The sequence below is a fragment of the Dendronephthya gigantea genome, unplaced genomic scaffold (genome assembly GCF_004324835.1).
Source record: "Dendronephthya gigantea isolate DGI-Jeju-01 unplaced genomic scaffold, DenGig_1.0 000130F, whole genome shotgun sequence".
Lineage (NCBI taxonomy): Eukaryota > Metazoa > Cnidaria > Anthozoa > Malacalcyonacea > Nephtheidae > Dendronephthya > Dendronephthya gigantea.
Genome location: NW_021163140.1, coordinates 563,186 through 590,379, shown reverse-complemented (window position 1 = coordinate 590,379; position 27,194 = coordinate 563,186). Strand labels below are relative to the sequence as shown.

At 36.2% G+C, this 27,194-nt stretch overlaps 1 protein-coding gene, 1 long non-coding RNA gene and 2 pseudogenes across 2 annotated transcripts; all 4 read left to right on the top strand.

Annotated features, from left to right (window-relative positions):
- Positions 1–1,111: 1,111 nt before the first annotated feature.
- Positions 1,112–13,371, top strand: LOC114536120 (ficolin-2-like). Its single transcript, XM_028557470.1, has 5 exons — positions 1,112–1,208; positions 1,334–1,557; positions 2,310–2,352; positions 2,660–3,037; positions 13,072–13,371. Exons 1-5 carry the CDS (start codon positions 1,112–1,114, stop codon positions 13,326–13,328), a joined length of 999 nt encoding a protein of 332 aa, XP_028413271.1. The 3' UTR covers positions 13,329–13,371.
- On the top strand, positions 10,471–11,310 carry LOC114536085. Its single transcript, XR_003688396.1, has 3 exons — positions 10,471–10,741; positions 10,857–10,895; positions 11,293–11,310. It is a non-coding gene; the product is annotated as an uncharacterized LOC114536085 (long non-coding RNA).
- Positions 13,372–16,663: 3,292 nt separating the features above from the next.
- On the top strand, positions 16,664–23,294 carry LOC114536119 (annotated as a pseudogene).
- A 577-nt stretch (positions 23,295–23,871) lies between these two features.
- LOC114536118 lies at positions 23,872–24,689 on the top strand (annotated as a pseudogene).
- The last annotated feature ends 2,505 nt before the right edge of the window (positions 24,690–27,194 follow it).

Genomic DNA, 27,194 nt, shown 5'->3' with positions numbered 1-27,194 from the left:
GCAACGATTTCCCGACATTCTGCGGATTAATGGGGAAGCCGTTTTGAAACGTTTCTGTGCTCAATTTACTCACATTGGATCATTTCCACAAGCTGCTAATTAATCTTAAAAATTTGCTCAAAGTCTGGTCTAACGATGTTGGCGAACAGTAACTCAGGTCCAGTGTACGTATGTTAACAAAATAAAAAAGAAGGAAGGCCTTTTTGTATGCATGAAACGGAAATTTATAAATGTATATATGACACTTAACCTGTTACAAATTTTTTGCTATACGATTCAAATATTCAAATTAACTCAGACATCTTTATTTAATATTTTCATAAGATGCATCTGTGCATTCACAAGAGTATTTGCAAGAGTTTTTTTGAGCTATTTTTGGCTTTTATTTAAAGTCACTGTTTTGCTATAATGTCTAATGTGACTTCAGTGAATATATATTCAACGGGACACTAACAGCTAGGTTATGAAGTAAAAAAACTCAATATATCGTAATTAGCATAACAACTTTAGGGCTTAATTACCCATTTTCCCCCTTAAACCGTGAAGCAACTTCTTATTCTTCGACGTAAAGATGCCAATTAAAACACAGCGCTTATATGTATATGCATATACTAAAGTTTTCAAAAAAATTAACAATTATTGGTGAGGTTGAGTGTGTTATCGAGAATTATCAAGCCGAAGTTTGCGTTATTCGCCGAAGCGAAGCTGAGGCGGATAACGCAAGCTGAGGCTTGATAATACTCGATATTATGCGAAAGCCGAATTCAATAATTGTTTTATCATGTATTTACTTTTTAGAGAGGAAGCCTGTCCCATTATTGACAACAAACTAGCGGTAAAAAATTACGTCACCTACGGATTATTTTCAATGTCGCGTAGGTGGCAAGACATTGAGAATCATCTGTTGGTTTTTAGCCAATCACAATCGAGATTGCATTAGTGATTCATGATAAAAAAGGTTAATTGTGCCTAATTGTTATTAGCTTAATTTTGCTTTTTAACGTTACAACCCCTGCACTTAGCCCCACTTGTTATCATCTGTTCTTTGGATAAAGAGTTATTTTAGGCCTGCCGCTCTCGAAGAAAGCACAGTTGGCGACCTTTTTCGATCATGTTTAAGATAACAACTTTAACCTTACTGGTTGTTAAAATTGCGTGTATCATTTCACAAAACTGTTCTCCCAAGATTTATAACATCATTAGAAGAGGTAAGACGTCCATATGTAAACATTTTAAAGGATTTCGACTTGTTTTAATGGCGTCATTCAAAATCGCGCTGTTTGAGATCTTGTATTTCTTTAATCATTCCCAATGTTATATTGTCTACTTTTAGAAAGTTCCCATTTACCTTCAGATAAAATCGTATCAAGTCATACTATTAAATCTGGGGCTGTCGTGATAGAATGTCACAAGTTCTGCAAAAACGAACCGAAATGTGTTGGATTCAACTACAGAATCACGAAAGACGTCCTGAACTGTCAGCTGACCAACATCACTGGAAAAAGAGATCACGCGACGTCGAAAGGAGAATGGATACTAATGGAAGATGTTGAAGCGGTATGTATGTGTGAATAAAATTTTTACAGCTGCAAAATTATTGGTCAAACCAGAAGGAGATTAAACGATTACTAATCGACCTGCTCACAATATGGCGCTGTACAATACGTCATTCACAGTCGCGGCTGATAAACAAAAGTTAATAGGCGAACTGTTTATAACGAGTGATCCATAGCTGAATAAATAAAATGCTATCGCCCTTAGATTTGCCGTTTTTCGGCATAACCTAGATTAAACCTTAGTATTCTTAAGTTGGGAGATCTCTTTCATAACTGTTGGCTCCAAATCGGTAATTTTATTGCTTTTCAGGCATGTTTTAAACCGCCAAAAAGATCACTATATATATATATTCCGGTGGATAACGCTATATCCGATTTTCGTTCATTCAGATAATTTTTCCCTATAGTATATTATATAAATCAGGCCATTATTGCACATTCGGCCCATACCGTAGCCACAGAGCAAATAGCGAGGTTACGATTATGCTACTACCACCGCTACTTTTCCAGTAACCTAAACAAAACAAATCAAACGAGAATTTTATCAGATTAACCAATCACGAGCAGAATAGGTCAACCATTTGAGCGGTAGTGGTCTTGGATAATAATAATAATTAGGAGAATCTGAAAACATTTGGTAACAAAATCACAACTCAGCTGATGCACTTGAAGCCCACACGTCGGTTAGTTCTTGTCATGCGTACTCATTTTGCGTATACTTCATCTAAACATTTCTGAAATCATTTTTATCAGGCGAAGAATGATAAGGAAGAGAGGCGAAAAAATGTGGATTCAGGTATGCCGCAGCATCAATTGATAGATTCATAGAGATGAATTCAAACACAAAAAGCCATTTTCGCAACCTGTATAAACTGACTGTAAGGAACATATACTGACAATAAAATCAAAATATGAACGCGTGATTATTGTTTAAGACGTTATTATTCGGACTTCGCTAGGTCATATAACCATATTTTCAGAAATTGTTGGCTGGCACTGGTTTCTGTTCCATGTAACCACGTATGAACAAGATGAATGAAGTGATATTTAAAAGTAATTGTTATCTTTAAATATTCCACTATATTTTTCTTTAATATTTATAGCTACCAGCTGCGCCCAGCATTATAATCTGGGGGCGAGGAAAGATGGTGTTTATACCATTCATCCTGATGGCCTGGGATCGTTCCAAGTCTTGTGTAATATGAGCATGGACGGGGGAGGCTGGACCGTGTTTCAAAGAAGACAAGATGGAAGTCAAAATTTCTACTTTGGATGGTCAGACTATGAAAAAGGCTTTGGTAATTTGAGTGGCGAGTTCTGGTTGGGCCTTGACAAAATACATCGTTTGTCCAAATCTGCCCAAAATGTTCTAAGAGTTGATTTGATGGATTTCAATGGCACTGAACGTTACGCTAAATATGGGACGTTTAGTGTGGCTGATGAATCAGACAAATACAGATTGAATATTGGCAATTATTCAGGTAAATCACTCCTTAAGATTTTCCGCAGTTGAAACATAGCCACGCGTAAATTAAAAGGTGGCTGTACTGAAGTTTTTTTCTGCGTTGAACAATCATTTGACGAATGTTTTGTTTCTAAAAACTCTTTCTTTATTCTGTCGCTCCATTACATCGTCATTTCCTTTTTCTACCTGCCTAATGTTTGGACGCCACGGGTTTATCTGGTGTGTCACACTTCCCCACAGCCATCTCACTTGCCTGTCTAAGGCGAGAACACCCGAGTGTTTTATTTGAAAGCTTGTCCAAGATAAATATTAATTTTTTTTAAATGTCACGCTTTGAGCTATGCATGTTCTTACCGCCAACGTCTTGTTTACTCTTCACGTTATGTATACGACTTTCAGAGTGTATACCTATTATTTCCCTAAAATTTTAACCTGTTTTCAGAGCTTTGCTAAAACATGCAATGTTCTCGCAAGATACTTAAGACAAGATATTAGATATCTAGTCTTCTTTCCAAAAAAGTCAATTGGGAAAAAAGATTGAACTGATCATATAAATTTTTGTTTATTTTCATAAAAGGTGACGCAGGCGATTCTCTTGCTTATCACAATGAAATGCAGTTCACTACCAAGGATAGGGACAATGATGTTTGGGAGAATAAAAATTGCGCCACAAGGCGCAAAGGAGCTTGGTGGTACAAAGGTTGTCAGCGTGCCAACCTCAATGGCCTGTACCTGGGTGCAGGTGAAAAAAACAAAACCGGAATATTATGGAGGGAGTGGCAGTACTACTCGTTGAAAAAAGCGGAGATGAAAATTTGTCCTAAGATTTTTGCACCATAATTGAGACACGATGAAACGTTTCTTTCGTGCATTGATATTTGAGTGAAAGAAAATATTTTGACCCGGATTTAGTTCTGTGCAACAGTTAGAAGCAAAATTTAAAATGAGCTGGGAACGGCGAAGTCAATTGATTTAGTTTCGCAGTTAATAAAACGTTACAATGATGTCCGTTTGTCTATAATCAATCGGTTTCACATCTTTTTTTTTCATTCAAAATTGTCACTATAGGATGCATGTGTGGTTTAGACGAATTGTTTTCTAGACTAAAATCTAAGATTGGGGCTTTTTAGCAGAGTTTCAGTGAAAAAATAGTTTTGCTGTATGCTTAGCGCTCAGTAATTTACACTATGTAATATCATAATATAACATTTATAGTACACGCATGCTGATTGGTCGAAAAGCGTGTTTTTGAAAAAAAGAAGGGAAATTACATATTCCACGCAGTGGAAAATATACGGCCTTGATATTGGGTATAGGATGCAAAAATCTGTTTATGGTAGTTCTGTGCCTTAATTCGAAAAAGCTGCAAAGATATATTAAAGATACCAGCATAGATATAAGATGTAAGCCTGACTTCAAAGTTCGTATTCCTCATTTCATAAATAGCTCTTGAGACCCAGATTAATACGTATACGATTTTTGTAAGTCCGGATTATCATTTAATAATATTTTCTTCTTATCGTTTTTCACTACGCTAACAACTTTCTGTTTTAGCGCCCTGAACATGTCAGTTTGCTTTAAACTGCTGACAATCGCAGGCCTAATCTCACGGATCTCATTTGTTTCACCTGAAATTAAGGTCAGATGATTTCAATGTCAATTCTTGCTATTGCATCATTGTTAACATTTATTTAGTTTACTAAGTCTTAACTATGACATTAATTCAGTTATTCAGGTAAAACACACCCTGCTTGGTGTGTTATTTACCATACACATAATTATGAAAGTTCAAAATTATACCATATTTCATCAACATGCGCCTTTTTATAGCTAATAACACCAGCACTAGGGGCCAGTTGTGTAAAAGACTATAGTTTTTAACAGTAGTTGAAGAGAGAATTGACCAACCAGAGTCGTGTATTTCTGGGTTAACTAGGATTTAACTATGCAAATGCATTTAAAGAGTTTGATACAACCGGCCAAGTTTTGATTTTACCATATTTATGCCTGGTTTTCGTTTTAATTGTTGTTTTGATAAAACTGTCAGGTTGCAAGAACCATGTAGGCAAAAACAACTGAGCGCCTGTGTGGTATTTTCAGGGCACAAAAAATACATGATTGAATTTTTCAAATTTAACAAGGTAATTACACCTGAAAGTTATTCCACCTTTTGTCAGTAACGATGTTGAACTTCATTTGTTAATTAAACGACTCGCAGGCGACTCCCTCGCTTATCAGAGCCAGATGCAGTTCACTACCAAGGATAGTGACAATGATATTGATAGTGATAATTGTGCTACGAAGTACGAAGGAGCTTAGTGGTACAAGACCTGTTATTCTTCCAACCTCAATGGCCTGTACCTGGGTGCAGGTCAGACTGACGGACCGGAATAAACTCTGGTTGTGTTGGTCAAGTTGGCACTATTTTTCAATGAAAAAAACGAAGATGAAAATTCGTCCAAGCCAGTTTTGAACTTAAGAGCCAGTTTTGACATAATTATACTTACTGGCATGAACATAAGTTTGAAGATTTTTTCTGCATCCTAATGAACATAACAAAATAAAGTTATTTTCGGTTGGTTATTATGCGATTTTAGTCCGTCAAAAATATGCCCCAATGCCCGAACTAATTAATATTGTTAGACTATATAATTAATGCAATTAGGATATAAAGCAGTAATTAATGTTGAAGACATATCGGACGTTTGCACGAAACAGTTGAACAACTTGTTTTTTGAATCCAAATTATAGTAAGGTAATTTATCCCCGATTGGTTATTCTGTGATTTATGTAAAATATGCTCCAATGCCGGAATTCATTCATTAATGGTACGCTTTTTATTTAATTAATTAATGTATAAGTTTATTTATACTAATTAATAAATATTGCATATGATATGTTACACGTTTGAAATTGCAAAAATTTTCAGCGGATTGCAATTAAGCACGTTGAAATAGTTTGTCTTACTTTCCCGTCACAAATCTGACAAACAAGGTTAGTTTAAAAGTTTCAATCCATATATAGTTTGCACTATAACCCCATTTGTGGCATGCCACGCAACGTCTAATTCACGAACGAAACCCGAAAATCGCTGTGTGGATATACCTTCTCGAGAATCTCGAGAATAAATTAGCTCAAAAAATGTAGAAAATCAGAGAAAACGTATTATATTCTACCACTGAATGTACGATCCAAAATTTCACTTTCTTATACTAACGCAGTTCAAAACAGCAAGTACTCTCAGCAGAAACGGGGAATAAGTTAAAGGCAAGCTGCGATAAGGTGCGTATAAAGAAGCAACGTTTCTAAGACAGTTTAAATTTGAATAAAGCAAACTCGCTAGGTACAGCAGCATGCAATCGATCTCGTATGTTACTTGTGTTTATACTTGATTATCGTTTTTACTGTATAGCAAAATGTATGGATGTAAATACTGATGAGATTGCTTTACAGAACGGTTTTTAGAAACATCCCAATTAAACTGTTCATGAGTCTAATTTTTTTTTTATATAATATGTTTATATAAAAAAAAAAAAATGTATGGATGTAAATACTGATGAGATTGCTTTACAGAACGGTTTTTAGAAACATTCCAATTAAACTGTTCATGAGTCTACTGCATGTCATCACTCCAAACCATGAATTGAAATGCAATTTAACGAAACTTTATATCGCGAGTCATGCAGAGATCGATTCGTAAACATCAAGAATCAATTTAATCGGCTTCAAACAATCGTTTAGTTCGCATACGAGTCGCTTAGCTGATCGCGTTCATTTTTATCTGGAAACTTAATTGTCATTCTTTAGTTTGATATCAGGTAAGATTATATATTACTGATATTAACATGGCATGGAAATTAAAAACTGCTATACAGCGTTGCAGTGTTAGGGTTTTCTGTACAACAAAGAACATCTGTGTATTTATATAACGCAAAAGGTTTGTTCTAGAGCGTTCTTGCTTTATTCAGATATACGGTAAAATCTGGTCATAAAACGTCAAAAATTAATCTATAAAAATGCTGTTCGTGCTTATACAAAGCATAAAAAGCAGGTTGAAACGTTTCCAACTTTCATTAAGTATATGTATTTACTTTTCGCACTTAAATCAACTTGCAACTGCTAGACCAGTTATAAGAACGATAAGTATGCATTCTCCAACAGCCCCACTTAGTTGACTCTAAGTCCCAACTCGGCCATTGAATCCGTATTCGATATGCATTTTTCATTCCAATTTCCCGTTCCCGCGAATTTGCATGATACAGTATATTATTAGTTTTGAGTCATATAGCCATAATTTCAGCCGGAAATATAAGATAGCCTTTAGATAGGGTTTATTTCAGAAATGCCATTATGATTGTGCAATGGCGGAGTGTCGAAAAATATAATACATGATCTGTCCTACTCATATAAACAAAACAAAGCGACAATTCCAAGTGCATTGCGAAATCCTGTACAGCGTTATGTATCTTGTGGCTCTTGCACAGAGTTGAAAAAACGAAGGCTCTTGCCACTCTTCTAATATTGAGTCGGGCGCAAAAAATATATATTCTAAAGCTTATGGTAATATTGCGTCTAATCTCAGCTATACCCGCGAACCTTCAGAGTCAGACATTTCAATCATTCCATAAATACGAGATCCAGGCTAATAAACGGGACCGATTTTAATAAGTTAGTAAGCCTCGATCATCATATTTCTTTCCAGTCATGTATTTCACATAGGCAAACAACTCTCTGTTTTAACGCGCTGAACATGTTTCGCTTCAAACTGCTGGTAATCAATGTCCTGATCACGTGGAACTCATTTGTCTCTCCTGAAATTAAGGTCGGATGATTTCAATGTTAATTCTTGTTATGATTCACTTTATCGTATTCTCAATTTCATTGGTTAATTTACCTGCAGTTAACCGTGCAAATAATACTCTGAGAATGAGCATTTGTTAAAAACGTTCCTCAACTCCAAATAATACTCTGAACATGCGCATTGGCTTCAATTTTGTAAACAGCAATAGCGACTCGCTTTGCTGGACTTTTGGAAAATGAGTTCTATTGCTTACTTGAAAAAAACGTGGACAATACCAAAAGATAAGTGAATGATAAAACAATTATTGAACTCCGTTCTCGCAAAATTCGTGATTTGTCGGTGGCTCGGAGAATATTTGGATCTGCTCGCCGCCGAGAAATCACGATATTTTGCTCGACCTCGTCCAATGATTAATTATTATCGCCTCATTATAGATTATCTCTAGTATCGTTCAAGCTAAATTAAAATGAATTTGTTGATGTATCTTGACAGATTGTGGACATTCAAACAGGTTATGATCCTGGCTCGTGTAGCAAGAAAGAACGTGGTTTGTTAAAATTGATCAAAGATCGTTCTAACAATGATAAACTGCTAATTTGCGTCGAACAAAATGAAGTTTATGCCTGGAAAACAACGGACGGTAACGTTTCGAGTGTAAAGTATTATAAAAGTTCGGGAATATCCTCTCAAATAATCTCTCTTTTGTGCCGTGTCTTTTTTGATCAGCCACAGAGAACATTTATTTTCATTCTAGGTTCCAGTCCATCAGGAGAATATTTCAACCCCGGCTATAACTGCACGGACATTCTGAATAAGAATTTCGAGTCTCGCGATGGTTTTTATTGGATAAATTTGAATCAAGGCGCTCCTAAAAGGGTTGGTAAATTAGTCATCTTTGAAACACCTGGAATGTTATATATGTTATTTACCAGATTGGAGGTCCGTATAGGAAATATACGGACCGACTAAACTGGTAAATAATAGATTTATATTTTTCTTGCTGTCCGAATTTATATTCTATACGGACCGCTCGCGTAGCGAATCAGATTGCAGGAAAGGCTAAAATATGAATTCGGACCGCAAGAAAAAAAATAAAATCAATTATTTTCAAGCCTCTTCAGTCTCCTCTTAATTGCTAATTTTTACCGCAGGTTTATTGTGACATGACAACAGATGGAGGAGGATTTGCGCTGATTGGTAAACTCAACAGTTCTGTAACATTGAAAGTTCCATCCAAAAACACAACAGTTGACCCATTTGGTGAATCTCAGTGGTCCAGTGATCTCGGTGACGCTCAAGTTCTTGATTTCAGAATACAAATATCAACAACAGAGAACTTAGCCAAGACAAATGCTCACTGGTAATAAGAGCAGTAACGTATTTTCTGTCGAAAATCTAACATCAGTTTCCCTATTATTTTTGGTCACTATTCTAGCAAGAAAAAAGCGTCAAAAATATATCTTATGTTTAAAATCTGGCATTCTATATATAAGATCTCCTTCACATATTTTTATCTTGCATTCTAAATGCGCTGTTACACTATGCAACTTCTTCGCAACTTGGAATGCAATTATAATTTCGAGGAATGTTAATTTTTAAAGAGTGCATGTTCGAAACAACTTTAGATGCCTCAGGAGTTGTTGCATGGTGTAACACCTCCTTGAATGCGTGCAGTGCATGTTGTTTCCTTTTTCCCTTTAAATCATCATTCTTTTTGATTTTCAGGTCCTACAGACTGCGAAATATACGTCCTCTCAAGAATATCATGATTGTTAATCAGGGGGGGGTGTGATGCGTCATCACCAGGCATTGGTGACATCGCTTATGTCAAAGATCTCCGGACTGAGAAAATTGTAACAACAAAATTCCGTTGCTCGCAATTTGGAACACATCAACATTCTTTTCTGAAAATCGGATGGGTTGGTTTTTGAGTCAAAGTTTCTTAACTGCATGCTATAGACGTTTTAATGCATGGTTCGTTTTAATGCTTTAATGTTTCCGTGGGAAATAGAAACGAGCAAGATATTATCAAATGTACAGTATTATAGTGCTATATTGTAATTGCTATATTGCTATACTATATTGTAGTCTAGCTTAGTTTAAAATTGATTACGTTTTTCGTTTTTTTAATTCAAGGCGATGATGAACGAGTGCTTCAAAAACAATGTCCTCAAGGTTTTGCCTTTCACCAAAAATTTCTAATTCAAACAGACTCGTCCGGGTCGTTCAGGTAAATAATCTACTAAACGCTATCGCCAAAGCGTATTAACGATATCTTATAAATATCTTAAATATGAACTACTAAGCGTGCAACCAGCCAGTTTGCTTTAATTTTCATTGTATTATCTATTTATAAGTTTTGAATGGTTGGTGTAGTTAGTCGCTTTTAATAGGTGGAATGGTTTATGCAGTCAGGATTTGGTATCAGTCGTTCGATTAAATTATTTTTTGTTTTTCTGTTTTACTAGCTACAGTGTGGTTGGTGATACGTCTGGGATCCGTCACAATTCAACAGCATTTATTGGCTGTGACAAAGGAGTGGTAGGTCAATTTAAGTCTTGTCAGTCAAGACTCTTAGACCTAAAAAACAGCTGAAATTAACTGGACAACAACAATCCACTGGCATAGATTGATTTTATACGACAAGCGATCTCGTTTTAAATGGAATAAGGATAGTTTCGATTCCCATATTAGTGCTGCAGTTGTTTTAGTCCACCAGAAAGCACAAAAGATCTCTGCGGCACCGACTGTAAGGCAAGACCCGGCGCTAATGTGGTAAAAAATGTTTATTCATGGTTCTGGGTAAGGATATCTTCTCCAAAGAAAGTTTGGAACAAATGCATGGATTATAAAGTTTCTGAAGCGAACGGAGACGAAGTCTGGTACAAGTTGGTTAGTCAAAACGTTGTTCCTGAGAGAGTAAGCCCGACTTCTTTTGTCGTGTTTAAAAACCGCACAGTAATCTTCTCGTTAGACTTAAAGTACTCAATGTTGACCTTCTCTTTTATTATAATTATTGTTTACTTCCTTTTAGGGACGTTGCTCTACAGCCAAGCCGCATATTTACGATGGAGTAAGTAATATATATATAAGAACTATTATTCAGTGAAGTTTTGTAAAGCCTTCCTGTGCATAGGACTTATAGAAAAGGTCTTAATAAAGGTTTTTTTCACTCTGGTTATTGAAACGATTATCATGCAAATGCTCTACCCTGGGCAAAAAATGTGGTTATAAAACAATCACAAAAATGTAAGTAAATTAGCTTGTAGGTACACTACGCAAGTATTTATTATGCAAAGTTTTCGGTCCGTTAACCCAGGCCTTCATCAGTGCAATAAGAAAAGCATTACAGTAATAAATACTTACGTGGTGTACCTACAAGCTAATTTACTTATTGATGTCACCATGCACTTATTTTCCATTAATGAAAGAATTTTTGATGTCACATTTTCTTTCAATTTTTTTCTTAGATTGTAGTTGTTCCTGACAATGCAACCATCAATAAAATCCAGCGGCTCCAGGAATCTTAACGTTCCGAAAGGACAATCAAAAACTTTATCTACGATCAAGGAAAAGCTGGAATGTCATTGCGGAAGAGAAAAAGGTGCAATTATAACTCGTAGGATCAATTTTTATATTTTTAATTCCATAATTTTAATACTTGATCAATATATACTCCGAAATTACGGCCTAGTCGTTAAGACCTTATCTGAAACAGCAATCCTATCCATTATAAAGTTTTAGTTCGTATTTTTCGTTATTCACAATTGAGTTATCAGGTTTCATTCTTAGCTTAACCAACTTAACGCCGCCGTTGCGAATCTTACGGATCATTTGGTCGCATTGAATCAGATTCTTGGAATTAAAGGTTCGACTTATACTAAATTTTATATGTTCCTTTCCGTCGTTCCCATAGATAAAAATATATTATATTGGCATACTGTTAATTAATTCTCTAGAAGCTTGTATTCAAACTCACGCAGCCAGTTGCCCATTATTATAAATGTGGCATGAGACAGGATGGTGTTTATACAATAAATCCTGATGGTCTGGGATCGTTCCGAGTCTATTGTGATATGAACACAGACAGAGGAGGCTGGACCGTGTTTCAAAGAAGACAAGATGGAAGTAAAGATTTCTACCTTAAATGGTCAGACTATAAAGCAGGCTTTGGTGATCATTACGGCGAGTTCTGGTTGGGCCTTGATAAAATACGTCGTTTATCCAAATCTGGCCAAAATGTTCTAAGAGTTGATTTGATGGATTTCAATGGCGCTGAACGTCACGCTAAATATGGAACGTTTAGTGTTGCTGATGAATCAGACAAATACAGATTGAATATTGGCAGTTACTCAGGTAAATTAAACCCTGGGTTAGATTGTAACTTTTCGAAACTTGCGGTATTCGTATATACCAAAAGGTACGCAGCGACAATTTAATTTCAACAAAAATATTTGTTTATGTCAAGTTGGGTAAAAAATATAAACCACGCAGTTTATATAACGCATGTAGGAAGATTTTAAACATATTTCATAGTTGTACTCTGGTTTTCACAGCTAATATAACACCACCACTAGTTTTTGCATTGAGCATATTAATTTTTATGCATTTTAATTTTTTTTAATAATTCATTTTAATTATTTTCGTGCAGGTAATCAAGCGATTCATAAAAATCAATTATCTTGCATTCTATACCATAAGATGGATAAGTCTCTGTGCTACTTTTGGGGCACAGTGCAAGATTATTACACATTTTGTCATTACGATTTGAAAAAGTTGAACTTTATAATTATTTGTTAATGAAACGAAGGATAACTAAGAATGGCTTAAAAAAATTCTCTATTTCATATAAATATGTCTAGCAATTTGACAAAACGCTTTAACCACCAAAAAAAACATGGCCAGAAAATTTACCGAGCGGTTGATAAAATTACAGACCTTCAAGATGATTTAGAGTTCCCCCGATTGACAAATGAAGCAGGTTTTCATACGCGTGAATGAACGCAATCCAATCGATACCGTGCAGATTAGCGGTTTAGAGATGGAGTAAACCAAACTGGTAAAATTGCAGGAAATGCATGCAGGCAATTTTGGTTTGCCTCGTCGAATTCAACCTACGTCGATGATATTTAACGGCAATGACTCAACCGCTACTGCCTACTTTGCATTTCATCATGCAAAATTTAAAAAAGTAATATTACCTTTTGATTCTTTTTTCTATTGAGGAGTTTTATTGTATTTCTTAAAAGGTGACGCAGGTGATTCCCTTGCTTATCACAATCAAATGCAGTTCACTACCAAGGATAGCGACAATGATGCTCGAAGTTATGAGAATTGTGCTACGAGATTCAAAGGAGCTTGGTGGCACCACAGCTGTTATTATTCTAACCTCAATGGCTTGTACCTGGGTGCAGGTCAGACCAGTAACAGCGGAATAAGATGGAAGAGTTGGCACTCTTATCCCAGGAAAAAGACAGAGATGAAAATTCGTCCAAACCAGTTCTAAGAAAAGGACGAGCTTTAGCAGGGACATCATAAACATATTTACTACCAAGAACATAAAGTGTGTTGATTTTTCTATAATTGTGAACAGAAAAATGCATGCAAATAAATTTGTGATCGTTTACTATCATTCTAGTCGCAAAAAATACTCAATTGGTATAATAACGGTATAATAACAGAACTAAGCCAGTGATAGTTACTAAGGAATAAGGATGCAAAAATTCAGACCTGTTTACTTGTGCTAACTTTGAGTAAGTAGTGCTTATAAAAGCAGTAACATTCTAATTTCGGGAAGTTTAAGTGACTGCCAGAGATCATGTTATTTACTTATTTCAATACCTCAAAGTCATTTCACGCCTGCTTTTAACTCGTATATCCGGGATCATAAAACTTAACCAAATGAATACGTTTGAAACTTTTGACTAAAATAAAGTTTTGTAGTAGCTGAACCTTCAAAAGATGTGCTTGAAAAACAAGTCGGAGGTCTTTCTTCTCACAGTCAAAAATATTACCATGCAGGCATCTACGAAATCTAAGGGGCTGCTTACATAAGCCCGTTTAACCGAGATTCAAAAAAGCTTGTTTGATTTAATATAGACTTATTTCAATACCTTAAAATCATCTTACGCTTCGCTAACCGGACACATATAAACAGGCCCTCAGCAACGTATTTCAAAAGATCAATTGATGAATATTATAATCATAGACCATAGCGAGACGATTCACTCCCGCGAGGAATCTTTGTAAAACAATAAATATTATAGATAGTTTTTAAGCTTTTCATTATGCTAATATTATAGCTGTGGTAATAACATTTTTTTACTAGTGACATTAAGTTCACGTATAAACGGGAGTTTCTATCGTATTTAGAATAATAAGCAATATTTATAGTGACCTCATCATTAACCAGGAGGGTTAAGCCGAGTACAAATAATCCTGGACACCGTTAACAGCTAGGGTACCGGGATACTATCGAAACAATCTTCGTCCCCAGGGCAGGGACGAGGATGTATCAAAACAGGTAAAATTTTGCAGTTGTGACGGTAGAGATTTTTAATGTCTGAGCCCTCAATAAATAAATTTGATATTCATTTTTTGTAAACTGACGTTTTGATTGATCATTTTGTATACCACGTGAGGGTATAGAATCGCCTCAATCTTTTTGTACAAACTACGCCCTTCGAGCTTGGTCTGTTCAAAAAGACTTCGAACCGATATTTCTAGGTAAAGACCTCGCGCTCGATCAATAAGGAGTTATTTATAAATCACACGATCTTATTCAGCGTTATCGACGTTAGGCTCATTGGCATTGCTTGTTAGACAAAAGGAAAATGCAGTTTACTTGCTCTTAGCAACAACTGCATTTTGTTGAACAATTCAATGTTTTCACTATGCAGAATTTTCGTATTGACGCATTTGATATTATCATGCACTGAGTGATTTCATATTTAGCCCACTCCTTAAATGGCAGCCATTTTTGATACGAGCCTGTGATTCCACATAGGAATTACGAAAGCGGTATACTCCATGAATGTAGCCCGTTTTTGTGACATCGCTGGGTATTTTAAGACACTGGTCCTGACGTTTCTCGAGCTTGCGTGAAGTTTTAGACAACACGAACGGCATGAGCAATATCAAAAGACTGGGTCAAGGATTGTGATTGGTGAGAAACAAAAACTTTACTTCCGGTCAACGTGCGTGTTGTCAAAAACGTTACTTCCTTGAGTTCATTAATGTTTTATTATATCTATTATGATAATTATTACCATCATAATTACCAAAAAGCTAATGCGTAGAAGTACAGATTATCCATTCAGAACGACGTTTTACTCAGTCTAATTCAACTAAAAGAGATTTAAAACCCCGCACACGAGAAAAACTTGCTGAGCTAACAGCCTCGTGAGGTATTTATTTAGCTCAGTTGATAGCTCTCGTGTGCGGCGGGCTTTTAAGAGTTTGCCTGATTGCTATCAGCCAGCGCTGTTCGAAAACGCATACGTATTGCGCAAGATTTCATAGCGCTTAAACACATAAGAAATCATTTGTTTGTGTCCATATTGATGAATGAAAAATAATGCACGGAACTTGTTCTTGGTTGTCATGAAGTAATGAAATATACCTGCGAGCCTAATTTCGAGAAACGTCATAGGCAGCACTCACAATAAGAATCAGCCAAATCCCTCACGGAAAAAAATTTTTTTGTCCTTTTCAACCTAGTCAAAATAACTTTCGGCTTCGCTTTTGAGAAACTAAACTATTTTTATCATATATATTTTGCCAACAACTATACGCTTTAACTACTCAATTAAGTATTTATGAGTTACGATCACTTTAACGCAAGAAAGAAATAATATATTAGTTTAGTTTTTTATATTATTGAAAGTGTAGGAGTACGTGGTGTAGTGAGACTATTATGTGGACTACAGAGAAAGGCGGTTGAGAAGGAGGATTTAAGATCAAAATGGTTTGTCCCAGGCTAAAGACTTTCTGTGGCTGTTAGCTCATGTTTTTCGGGCTGAGCTAACTGCCTCGCAAAATCGTTAGCACAGCTGATAGCTCTTGTTTGCGGCGGGCTTAATGTCAAAAGTGCATTAGTCGATAAGTGCATTATTCAACAACGAGTATGACATCCATTAAAAATGATAAAATATTCAACGTCTAGTCGTTGATATATAAAAGTAACAGAATAAAATTTTCCGCACGTCATGTGTACTGCAGTAATGCACAGCGGACGCTACAGCGTTCAGAAGAAAAAAATGTTGCAGCCTTCTCCTGCTACTCGTGCGTGATTTTGTATTTTGTTTCTTTTCCCGCAAGACATCAAAACAGAAAATTTTACTGCACACATGCGCTTGCTCATTAAATGAATAGAGTATAAAATATTCATAACTAGCATAATTACGCCCAGACCTGCTGACTTATAACCTGCTTTGTTGATTGCATGTAAGCGTCATTTCAGCGACTGCTTGTCGAAGAAAGTACAGCTAGTTGACGACCTCGTGAAATCATGTTTAAAGAAATAAGCTTGATCTTACTGATAATCAAAATTTCACGTATCTCTTCACAGAAATGTTCTTCCGAGATTTTTATTACTATTAGAAACGGTAATATCTCGGTTGCTTTTTCCTAGTTAAAACGAATCGGGTTCCAAGTGTTGGAGAACTTTTTCCTTTGAATATTTCCTTTTCCTTACCATTTTTGCTACTTTTAGGAGGTCCGTCTTTACGTCCAGAAGAAATCATATCAAATCATACCGTCAACTACGGAATTCTCCCGATAGAGTGTTACGAACTCTGCCAAAAGGAACCGAAATGTGTTGGATTCAACTACAGAGACAAGATGAATGTTGTGAACTGCCAACTGACTAACATCACTGGAAAGGGAAATCACTTTGAAACAACGGAAGAAGGGGAATGGATACTAATGAACGATAATAAAGCGGTATGTATTGGCAAAGTTACTGTTTATAAAGAGCTTGTGTGCAGAGAATATATAGCGGATAAGTCGTAAAATTAAACCCTTAACTTTTAGGCAGCAAAAAAAACTCATCCAGAACGAACGTTTAGCTAAACTTTCATGTTTTACTCGTCATACGTACTCCAGCGCAGTTCATGCCATCATTTCCAAAGGCCTCTTCACACAAATCGAATTTTGTTGGATCATATTCCCTTCTGATGGATGTTTTTATAGTCTGTTAATTGTCTTGTATATGGGCAGCAAAGCACTGAAGCTAACGCAGTTCTGCTTTATCAATTACCCACTATATTGCATACGTAAAAGGTTAATTGGATACAACAAAATTGGATCGTGTGAACAGACCCTAAAATCATTCTCTTTCAGGAAAGAAACGAGGACGAAAAGAGCAAAAATGACACTTCAGGTATTCTCAAGGAAGGACAATTGAAGTAAAACTTTCTCACCTCCTCCCCTTAGTCTCTTATGCATGCATTATCATACGTTATTATTTATTTAAAACTAATTCACAGCCTTTTAATTCCTAACAGCCCATGCATGTGTGGAACAGTCATGTCTAACGAACGACGTCATAGCGTCAAATAAGCGCTGCTTTCCGCTGTCGCGTTCTTTCTACATTCGTACACGCACGTTAAACTTAAAAATCATTTTAATGAAATCAACGATTGAATCTATGAATGCATTGGGTTCGATAATGTTGAAGATTTGGTGATTTTTTCAGCAATAAAAACAGTTTTATAGTAACTTAGAAGTTCTTTTTATTCCAACTCTCTTACGATTTTCTACTGATTCCTTCGTAAACCTATTGTTTATATCATGAATGTATGAATGCGAACCCTCTTACGTTTATAGAATATGCTGAAGTACACTGATGCTCAGTTTGCCTAAGGATTTTCTATTCATATACATGCTAATTTAACTCTCTCTAAAGACTGGAACAGTCAATTGCCAATAACCCCAGTTTTAAGGAGGATATCTCACATCGATCTTATTCTTTGATATTTTACAATTCTTTAGCCAGAAGCTGCGCCCATCTGTACGTATTAGGAGTGAGAAAAGACGGTGTTTATACCATCAATCCTGACAACCAGGGATCGTTCCAAGTCAGATGTGATATGAGCACAGACGGGGGTGGTTGGACCGTGTTCCAAAGAAGACAAGATGGAAGTCAAGATTTCTACCTTGGATGGTCAGACTATAAAGCAGGCTTTGGTGATCTTAACGGCTAGTTCTGGTTGGGCCTTGATAAAATACATCGTTTGTGGAAATCTGGCCAAAATGTTTTAAGAGTTGATTTGATGGATTTCAATGGCGCTGAACGTTACGCTAAATATGGAACGTTTAGTGTGACTGATGAATCAAACAAATACAAATTGAATATTGGCAGTTATTCAGGTAAATCAAACCCTGGGATAGATTTTTACATTTTCATTTAATCGTACATAATAGCAGGTATGCAGCGATTACACGAATCACGCTAATTTCAACAAAAATATTTGTTTATATCAAGTCATTTAAGAACTATAAATCACGCAGTTTATATAACGCATAGGAAGATTTTAAACATCATAATTATTTCATGGTTGTACGCTGGTTTTCACAGCTAATAACACCACCACTAGTTTTTGCATTGACCATATTAATTTTTAATAATTCGTTTTAATTATTTTCGTGACCAAAAAACGAGCAGGTAATCAAGCGATTCATAAAAATTAATTAACTTGCTTTTTATACCATAAGATAAATAAGTCTCTGTGGTTCTTTTGGGGCACAATGCATGATTATTACTTATTTTGTCATTACGATTTGTTAAAGTTGAACTTTATATTTGTTAATGAAACGAAGGATAACTAAGAATGGCTTAAAAAGATTCTCTATTTCATATGAATATGTCTAGCAATTTGACAAAACGCTTTGACCACTAAAAACAGCATGGTCAGAAAATTGACCGAGCGGTTGATAAAATTACAGACCTTCAAGATGATTTAGAGTTCCCCAGACTGACAAATACAGCAGGTTTTCATACGGTGAATGAACGCAATCCAATCGATACCGTGCAGATTAGCCATTTAGAGATGGAGTAAACCAAACTGGTAAAATTGAAGAAAAGGCAGGCAATTTTGGTTTGCCTCGTCGAATTGAACGTACGTCGATGCGATTTAACGGCAATATCTTCACCGCTACTACCCTACTTTGCATTTCATCATGGAAAATTTAAAAAAATAATATTAACTTTTGGTTTAAATTTTTTTCTATTGAGGAGTTTATTGTATTTTTTAAAAGGTGACGCAGGTGATTCTCTGGCTTATCACAATCAAATGCAGTTCTCGACCAAGAATAGCGACAATGATGCAAGGAGTGATAATTGTGCTACGAGCTTCGAAGGAGCTTGGTGGTACAACAACTGTCATCGTTCCAACCTAAATGGCCTGTATCTGGGTGCAGGTCAGAATGATGGCAGAGGAATAAGATGGTTCTATTGGCACTATTATTCTATGAAAAAGACAGAGATGAAAATTCGTCCAAGCCAGTTCTAAAAAAAGGACGAGCTTTAGCAGTGATATAAACATCAGCCAAGAACATTTTTTAATTGTAAACAGAATAATGCACGCAAATAAATTTGTGATTGTTTACTATCATTCTAGTCGCAAAAAATACTCTATTATTGGTATAATAACGGTATAATAACAGACCTAAGTAAGTAATAGTTACTAAGGATGCAAAAATTCAGACATGTTTACATTAACTCGGTTATCTGATATTCAAAGAATTGTAAAATAATTTTGAGGTATTAAAAGTAGTCTTTTAACGAAAGACAGTACCCCAACCAAATGAATAGGTTTGAAACTTTTGACTAAAATACAGTTTTGTAGTACATGAACCATCAAAACATGTGGTTGAAAAACAAGTCGGAGGTCTTCGTTCTCACAGTCAAAAAATTAATGTTACCATGCATTCAGTCATCTACGAAATCTAAGGAGCTGCTTACATAAGCTCGTTTAACCGGGATTGATTAAGCCTCTCGGGAAAACAAAACTCATTATTTCCCTCGGGAGCATACATTAAGTGTGTGATATAGTGACCTGATCGTTAACCAGGAGGGTTAAGCCGAGTACAAATAATCCTGGACACCGTTAAAAGCTAGGGTATCGGGTTACTATCGAAACATATGAAATTTTGTAGTTTTGACGGTAGAGATTTTTAATGTCTGAGCCTTCAATAAATATATTTAATATTCATTTTTTGTAAACTGACGTTTTGATTGTTCAATTTGTATACCACGTGAGGGTATAGAAACGCCTCAATCTTTTTGTACAAACTACGCCCTTCGAGTTCGGTCTGTTCAAAAAGACTTCGAACCGATATTTCACGGTAAACACCTCGCGCTCGATTAATAAGAAGTTATTTATAAATCACACGATCTTATTCAGCGTTATCGACGTTAGGCTCATTGGCATTGCTTGTTAGAAAAAAGGAAAATGCAGTTTACTTGTTCTTATCAACAACTGCACTTCAACAATTCAATGTTTTCATTATGCAATATTCTCGTATTGACGTATTTGATACTATCATGTACTGAGTGATTTGATATTTAGCCCGCTCTTAAAATGACAGCTATTTTGATAGAAGCCTGCGATTCCATATAAGAATTAGGAAAGCGGTATAATCCATGAATGTAGGCCGTTTTTGTGACATCACTAGGCATTTTAAGACACTGGTCTTGACGGATTACGACCAGTGTAAAGCGTTTGCCAAATAAATAAACGTTTGTCGAGCTTACGTGAAGTTTTAGACAACACGGCATGAGCAATGTCAAAAAACTGGGTCAAGGATTGTGATTGGTGAAAAACAAAAACTTTACTTCCGGTTAACGTACGTGTTGTCAAAAACGTTACTTGCTTGAGTTCATTAATGTTTTATTAGATTTATTATGATAATAGAAAGGTTAAGATACCCGTAAAAGAGAGAAACACTGATGGAAATTCATTGAACAAAATAAGTCTATCCGTACCCGTACACCGGAACCGGGGTATCTTAACCTCTCTATTTATTAACATCATAATTACCAAAAAAGCTAATGCATAGAAGTACCGATTATCCATTCAGGACGACGTTTTACTCAGTCTAATTAAACTAAGAGGGGTTTAAAACGGCGCTTTCTAACTTGGAAAGTTATTTGATGATGTGCATAGTTCATAAACAAGCACGATAATGGTGTTTTTCCAATGGTCGACATGTCATGCATAACAGGGTTCGCCAGTGGATTGTGCTTATATGCGTCTAAAATGCTAGTAAAGCCCATCGCACACGAGAGCTATCAGCTGAGCTAACGACCTCGCGAGGCAGTTAGTTCAGCCCGCCCGCACACGAGAGAACCTTGCCTCTCCAGACCAATTCCTCACGAAAACTATCCGCACACGAGAGATTAAACTTGCTGAGCTAACAGACTCGTGGGGTATTTATTTAGCCAGCGCTGTTCGAAAACGCATACGTATTGGGCAAGATTTGACAGCGCTTAAACACGTAAGAATTCATTTGCTTGTGTCCATATCAATGAATCAAAAATAATGCACGGAACTTGTTCTCGCTGTCATGAAGTAATGAAATATACCTGCGAGCCTAATTTTGAGAAACGTCATAGGCAGGACTCGCAATAACAGCCACTGGCAAATCCCTCGCGGAAAGGAACGCTTTTTGTCCGTCTCAACCTAATCAAAATAACTTTCCGCTTCGCTTTTTACAAACTAAACTATTTTTATCATCTATATTTTACCAACAGCTATAAGCTTTATTACTCAATTAAGTATTTATGAGTTATGATTACTTTATCGCAAGAGAGAAATAATATATTAGCTTCATTTTTATTTTATTGAAAGTGTAGGAGTACGTGGTGTAGTGAGACTATTATGAGGACTAAAGAGAAAGGCGGTTGAGAAGGAGGATTTAAAATCAAAATGGTTTGTCCCATATTTTTGATTCAGATATTTTTTGTACGTTACAACAGGTACGGTTTAAACCCGCCGCACACGAGAGCTATTAACTGAGCTAAAGACCTCGTGTGGCTGTTAACTCATGGTTTTCGGGCTGAGCTAACCGCCTCGCGAAATCGTTAGCACAGCTGATAGCTCTTGTTTGCGGCGGGTTTAATGTCAAAAGTGCATTAGTCGATAAGTGCATTATTCAACAAGAGTATGACATCGCAATAAAAATAATAAAATATTCAACGTCTAGTCGTTGATATAAAAGCAACAAAAATAAATTTTTCCGCACGTCATGTGTACTGCAGTAATGCACAGCGGGCGCTACAGCGTTCAGAAGAAAAAAATGTTGCGGCCTTCTCCTGCTACTCGTTCGTGATTTTGTCTTTTTTTTCTTTTACCGCAGGACATCAAACCAGAAATTATTACTGCACACATGCGCTTGCTCATTAAAATGAATAGAGTATAAATATATTCATAACTACCATAATTACGCCCAGATCTGCTGACTTATAACCTGCTTAACCTGCTTTGTTGATTGGATGTAAGCGTCATTTCAGCGACTGCTTGTCGAAGAAAGCACAGCTAGTTGACGACCTCGTGAAATCATGTTTAAAAAAATAAACTTGATCGTACTGATAATCAAAATTGCACGTATCTCTTCACAGAAATGTTCATCCGCGATTTTTATTACTATTAGAAAAGGCACTACCTCGGTTGCTTTTTCTTAGTTAAAAAAAATCGGGTTCGTAGTGGTCGAGAACTTTTTCCTTTGAAAATTTCCTTTCTTTAACAATTTTTGCTACTTTTAGGAGGTCCGTCTTTACCTCAAGAAGAAATCATATCAAATCATACCGTCAACTTAAGAACTCTACCGAAAGAATGTTACGAGCTCTGCCAAAAAGAACCGAAATGTGTTGGATTCAACTACAGAGACAAGATCAATGTTGTGAACTGCCAACTGACTAACATCACTGGAAAGGGAAATCACGTTGAAACAACGGAAGAAGGGGAATGGATACTAATGAACGATAATAAAGCGGTATGTAAAAGAAATTTTAGATTTGCAAAGTTATTGTTTATAAAGAGTTTGTGTGGAGAGAATATATTGCGCCGGGAAAAGTCGTACAATTATACCTTTAATTTGGGCAGCAAAAAAAGCTCATCCAGACGACGAACGTTTAGCTAAACTTTCATGTTTTACTCGTCATTCGTACTCCAGAGTACTTCATGCAATTATTTCCAAAGGGCTGTTCACACAAATCCAATTTTGTTAGATGCAATTCCCTTTGTGATGGATTTTTTTATAGTCTGTTAATTGTCTTGTATATGAGCAGCAAAGCACTGAAGCTAACGCAGTACTCCTTTATTAATTACCCACTATATTCCATACGTCAGAGGTTAATTGGATAAAACAAAATTGGATCGAGTGAAGAGTTGCTAAAATCATTCTCTTTCAGGAAAGAAACGAGGACGAGAAGAGCAAAAATGACACTTCAGGTATTCTCAAGGAATGACAATTGAAATCAAAATTATCTCACTTCCTCCCCTTAGTCTCTTACACAAACATTATCATACGTTATTATTTATTTAAAACTAATTCACAGCCTTTTAATCCCTAACAGCCCATGCATGTGTGGAACAGTCATTTCTAACGAACGGCGTCATAGCGTCAAATAAGCGCTGCTCTCCGCTGTCGCGTTTTTTGTACATTCGTACACGCACGTAAAACGTAAAAATCATTTAAATGAAATCAACGATTGAATCTATGGATGCATTTGTTGGATAATGTTGAAGATTTGGTGTGTTTTTTCTGCAGTAAAAATAATTATGTAACAACTTAGACGGTTCTTTTTATTCCAACTATCTTACGATTTTTTACTGATTCCTTCGTAAACCGATTGTTTATATCATGAATGTATGAATGTGCACCCTCTTACGTTTATAGAATATGTTGAAGTACACTGCTGCTCAGTGTGCATAAGAATTTTCTATTCATATACATGCAAATTTAACTCTCTCTAAAGACTGGAACAGTCAAATAGTTTCAATTGCCAACAACATCAGTTTTCATCGTTCCAAGTCAGATGTAATATGAGCATCGACGGTGGAGGCTGGACCGTGTTTCAAAGACGAGAAGAGGGAAGTCAATATTTCTACCTTGGATGGTCAGACTATAAAGCAGGCTTTGGTGATCTTAACGGCGAGTTCCGGCTGGGTCCTGATAAAATACATCGTTTGTCCAAATCTGGCCAAAAATTTCTAAGAGTTGATTTGATGGATTTCAAGGGCGCTAAACGTTACGCTAAATATGGAAAGTTTAGTGTGGCTGATGAATCAGACAAATACAGATTGCATATTGGCAGTTATTCAGGTAAAGGAAGATCTATAGATTCTCAGTGTAAATTATGTGGATAATGAATGTTTTAAAAACTAAAAATCTACACTATTTATAAGCATACATAATCATCGTCATATATCAGAATTAAATGGCGAACTGAAAAAAACTTAGCTATTTTTTACTGTTTTTCATTGAGGTGTTTTATTATATATTCTTAAAAGGTGACGCAGGTGACACTCTTACTATCCATAATCAAATGCAGTTCTCAACCAAGGATAGCGACAATGACGTTTGGAGTGGTGATTGTGTTGAGACATGGAGGGGAGCTTGGTGGTACAAGGACTGTAATTCTTCCAACCTCAATGGCCTGCACCTAGATGCGGGTGTGATGCATGCATGGCACTGGGATAGTATGGAGTTATTGGCACGATTATTCACTGAAAAAGACGGAGATGAAAATTCGTCCAAACCAGTTTTAAGATTAAGGCCAGCTTTAAGAGAGAAAAACATATTGGCTTCCAAGAACGTTACGTTTGTAGTGTTTTTGAATCGTAAACAGAACAATGCATGAAAACCCGGTATAATAACTTATTTATTTTACTGCTTTGCATAAAAGCTCAAATTTGAGCACTATCACTAAGGGGCTGTTCTCATGAGCCCGGGTAAAATGAACTTTTAGTATTGAAATGAGTAAATGTATTTATTCTTACAATAGTATGTTTCAAAAAGACGTTTTTCTGGGTGCATTCTCAAAATAGCGTTATTACTTATAAGTAAAGCTGTTGTACCGCGAGTGCATTACCACATCAGTTGTACACCATCACTAGCTCTTGTAGTGCTGAACACAATGGTTGTTCAAATATATGGTTTTAATCAACAGTTTTAAAGAATTGATATATATATATATATATATATATATATATATATATATATATATATATATATATATATATATATATATAATATATAATTATGGCGTTCTCGTTAACTATTATTAAATAGTTGATTATCAATTTCGTATTATTTCAAAGTAAAACCTATACTTAGTTATACCTATAGTTATACCTATAATACCTATATAACCTATAGTTACCTATAGTCAGCATCATTTAGTTATATGCACCATCTTTATAAACTGATAATTTTACTGTGTTTAAATAAATTTTGATTTATCGATTGATTCCTCTGGTCTTCTCTGTCCGACTATGAATAGAGATAAAATTTGTACTGGTACTATAAGTTTAGCCGTTGCTGTGCGAAGAGATTGAGTGTGATGCCGTAAACGAGACTTTATAAAGTCTATAGCCTATATACTCTATAGCCATGGCCGTTAGATCGTAGTGGAATTTTAGAATAATTATTCACATGATCAATTAAAGGACGGGCTTTGGATTGCTTGTTAAATAGACCTTTCTTATAATGACGTCAAACGTGGAAAGTATGATGTTACACGAAATTTGATTGGCTCCACAAAACTATCGAGCCAATCAAACTTCGTGCAACATCAGACTTTCCGCGTTTGACGTCATTATGAAAAAGGTCTATTGCAATCTAAGTGTTTTATCACAAATGATTGGAAACCAAACAACGTCATGGCAATTTTTTTCCAAAATTTATAGAAATGTCAGTTATAGCAGGATTCCAGATCAGTGCAACACGCTGCTATTTAGTTCTAAAATTGTTTCTATACTTGACTAAAATTCTACAACAGTTAACCTAAATTAAATACAAAGTAAACCACTTTATGGCAAACAGCCCATACGCTTAGTCAATGCATAGTTACCATCAGGAGTGATTTCCGCTACTAAACGTTTTCGCCAAGTACCTGAACATGCATATTTGTTTTAATCGTTGACTTGTGTGAATTACCCAAGCTGATATAGGATTAGTATTGTTTGTACGAGGCTTAAACTATATACCAGGTAAGTGATGATGTCACCATTGCCTATATTACTGCTCGGTCGTTGTGTTGGTAGCCTGGGCACGAATAAAATTAACGCATTGAAAATTAATGAAACATTCAAGGTTAAAAAACGCCCCCAAAAATTCAACTACTAAAAGCAACCAGTTGATTTTAGATTAAACCGTTTGTTTATTTGCATGTGCGCTTGCAGAGTCATTTCGCTGGGACGTGAACAAACAAAACGCCGTGTAAACATTTTAGTTTGCCAAGCACTTAATGTGAATATCGTTGTGTTGACACGAGCTGGTATGCGGGCTTAGCGCAAAGCAAACAAGACGTTATAACACAATTAATTAATTTGACTGCTCGCAAATAAATACGAAACGTTGTCATGAAACTTCCCAGTCCTCAAATTGGCGTCGCATCTGACCAGCCGATCAAATCCCGAACCACTTCAATACCGGCGCCATAATGGCAAGCTTTGAGGAAATGTTAACCGCTTTGAAAAACAACATTGGCGCGAAAAATACCCGTTCGCCTCTCAACGACCCGTTTTACGCCGAATCCTTGATAATCCAGTCGAAGTCTATAGTCGGACGAATGTACAGTTCCAATGAATACGTCAGATTTAAGTACGAAAACGAGTTAAACCAACTCGTGAAAGAATACCGCGTTTGGTTGGCTGAAATCAAGCGAGAGGAGAGGGAAATCAGTGCGAAATTGGACGCGATGCGAATGGAACAGCGAGGAATCGTGAACGAGCGACGAGATTTGCAAGCGATTCAACTCGTGGCGAAAACCAATCGCGAATTTATAAATCACTACAAGAGACGAAGAATGATTAAGAGAAATGACCGATCCGTGCTCCAGATTCCACCGAAGACCGCCGGCAGCGTCGCTTTTCGTCAGGAAAAGAGAAGTTCGCCGAAAGTTCCACCGAAATCTGCCAGTTTTGACCTCGGAGTCAGCGACAGCGGGAATAAATTGGAAAAAGTCTTGCGGCTTCCTAAAATTGTTCCTAAAGACAACGGCGTTGCCAGGGTAACGAAGGAGCGCCGAACTAGCTTGCCTGCAATTTCATCTCAAAACGATAACTTTAAAACGGCGAGTGGCACGCAAAGAACAAAACGCGAGAGTTATGACAACGAAAAAGATCCCGGGGCTTCAAAGCGA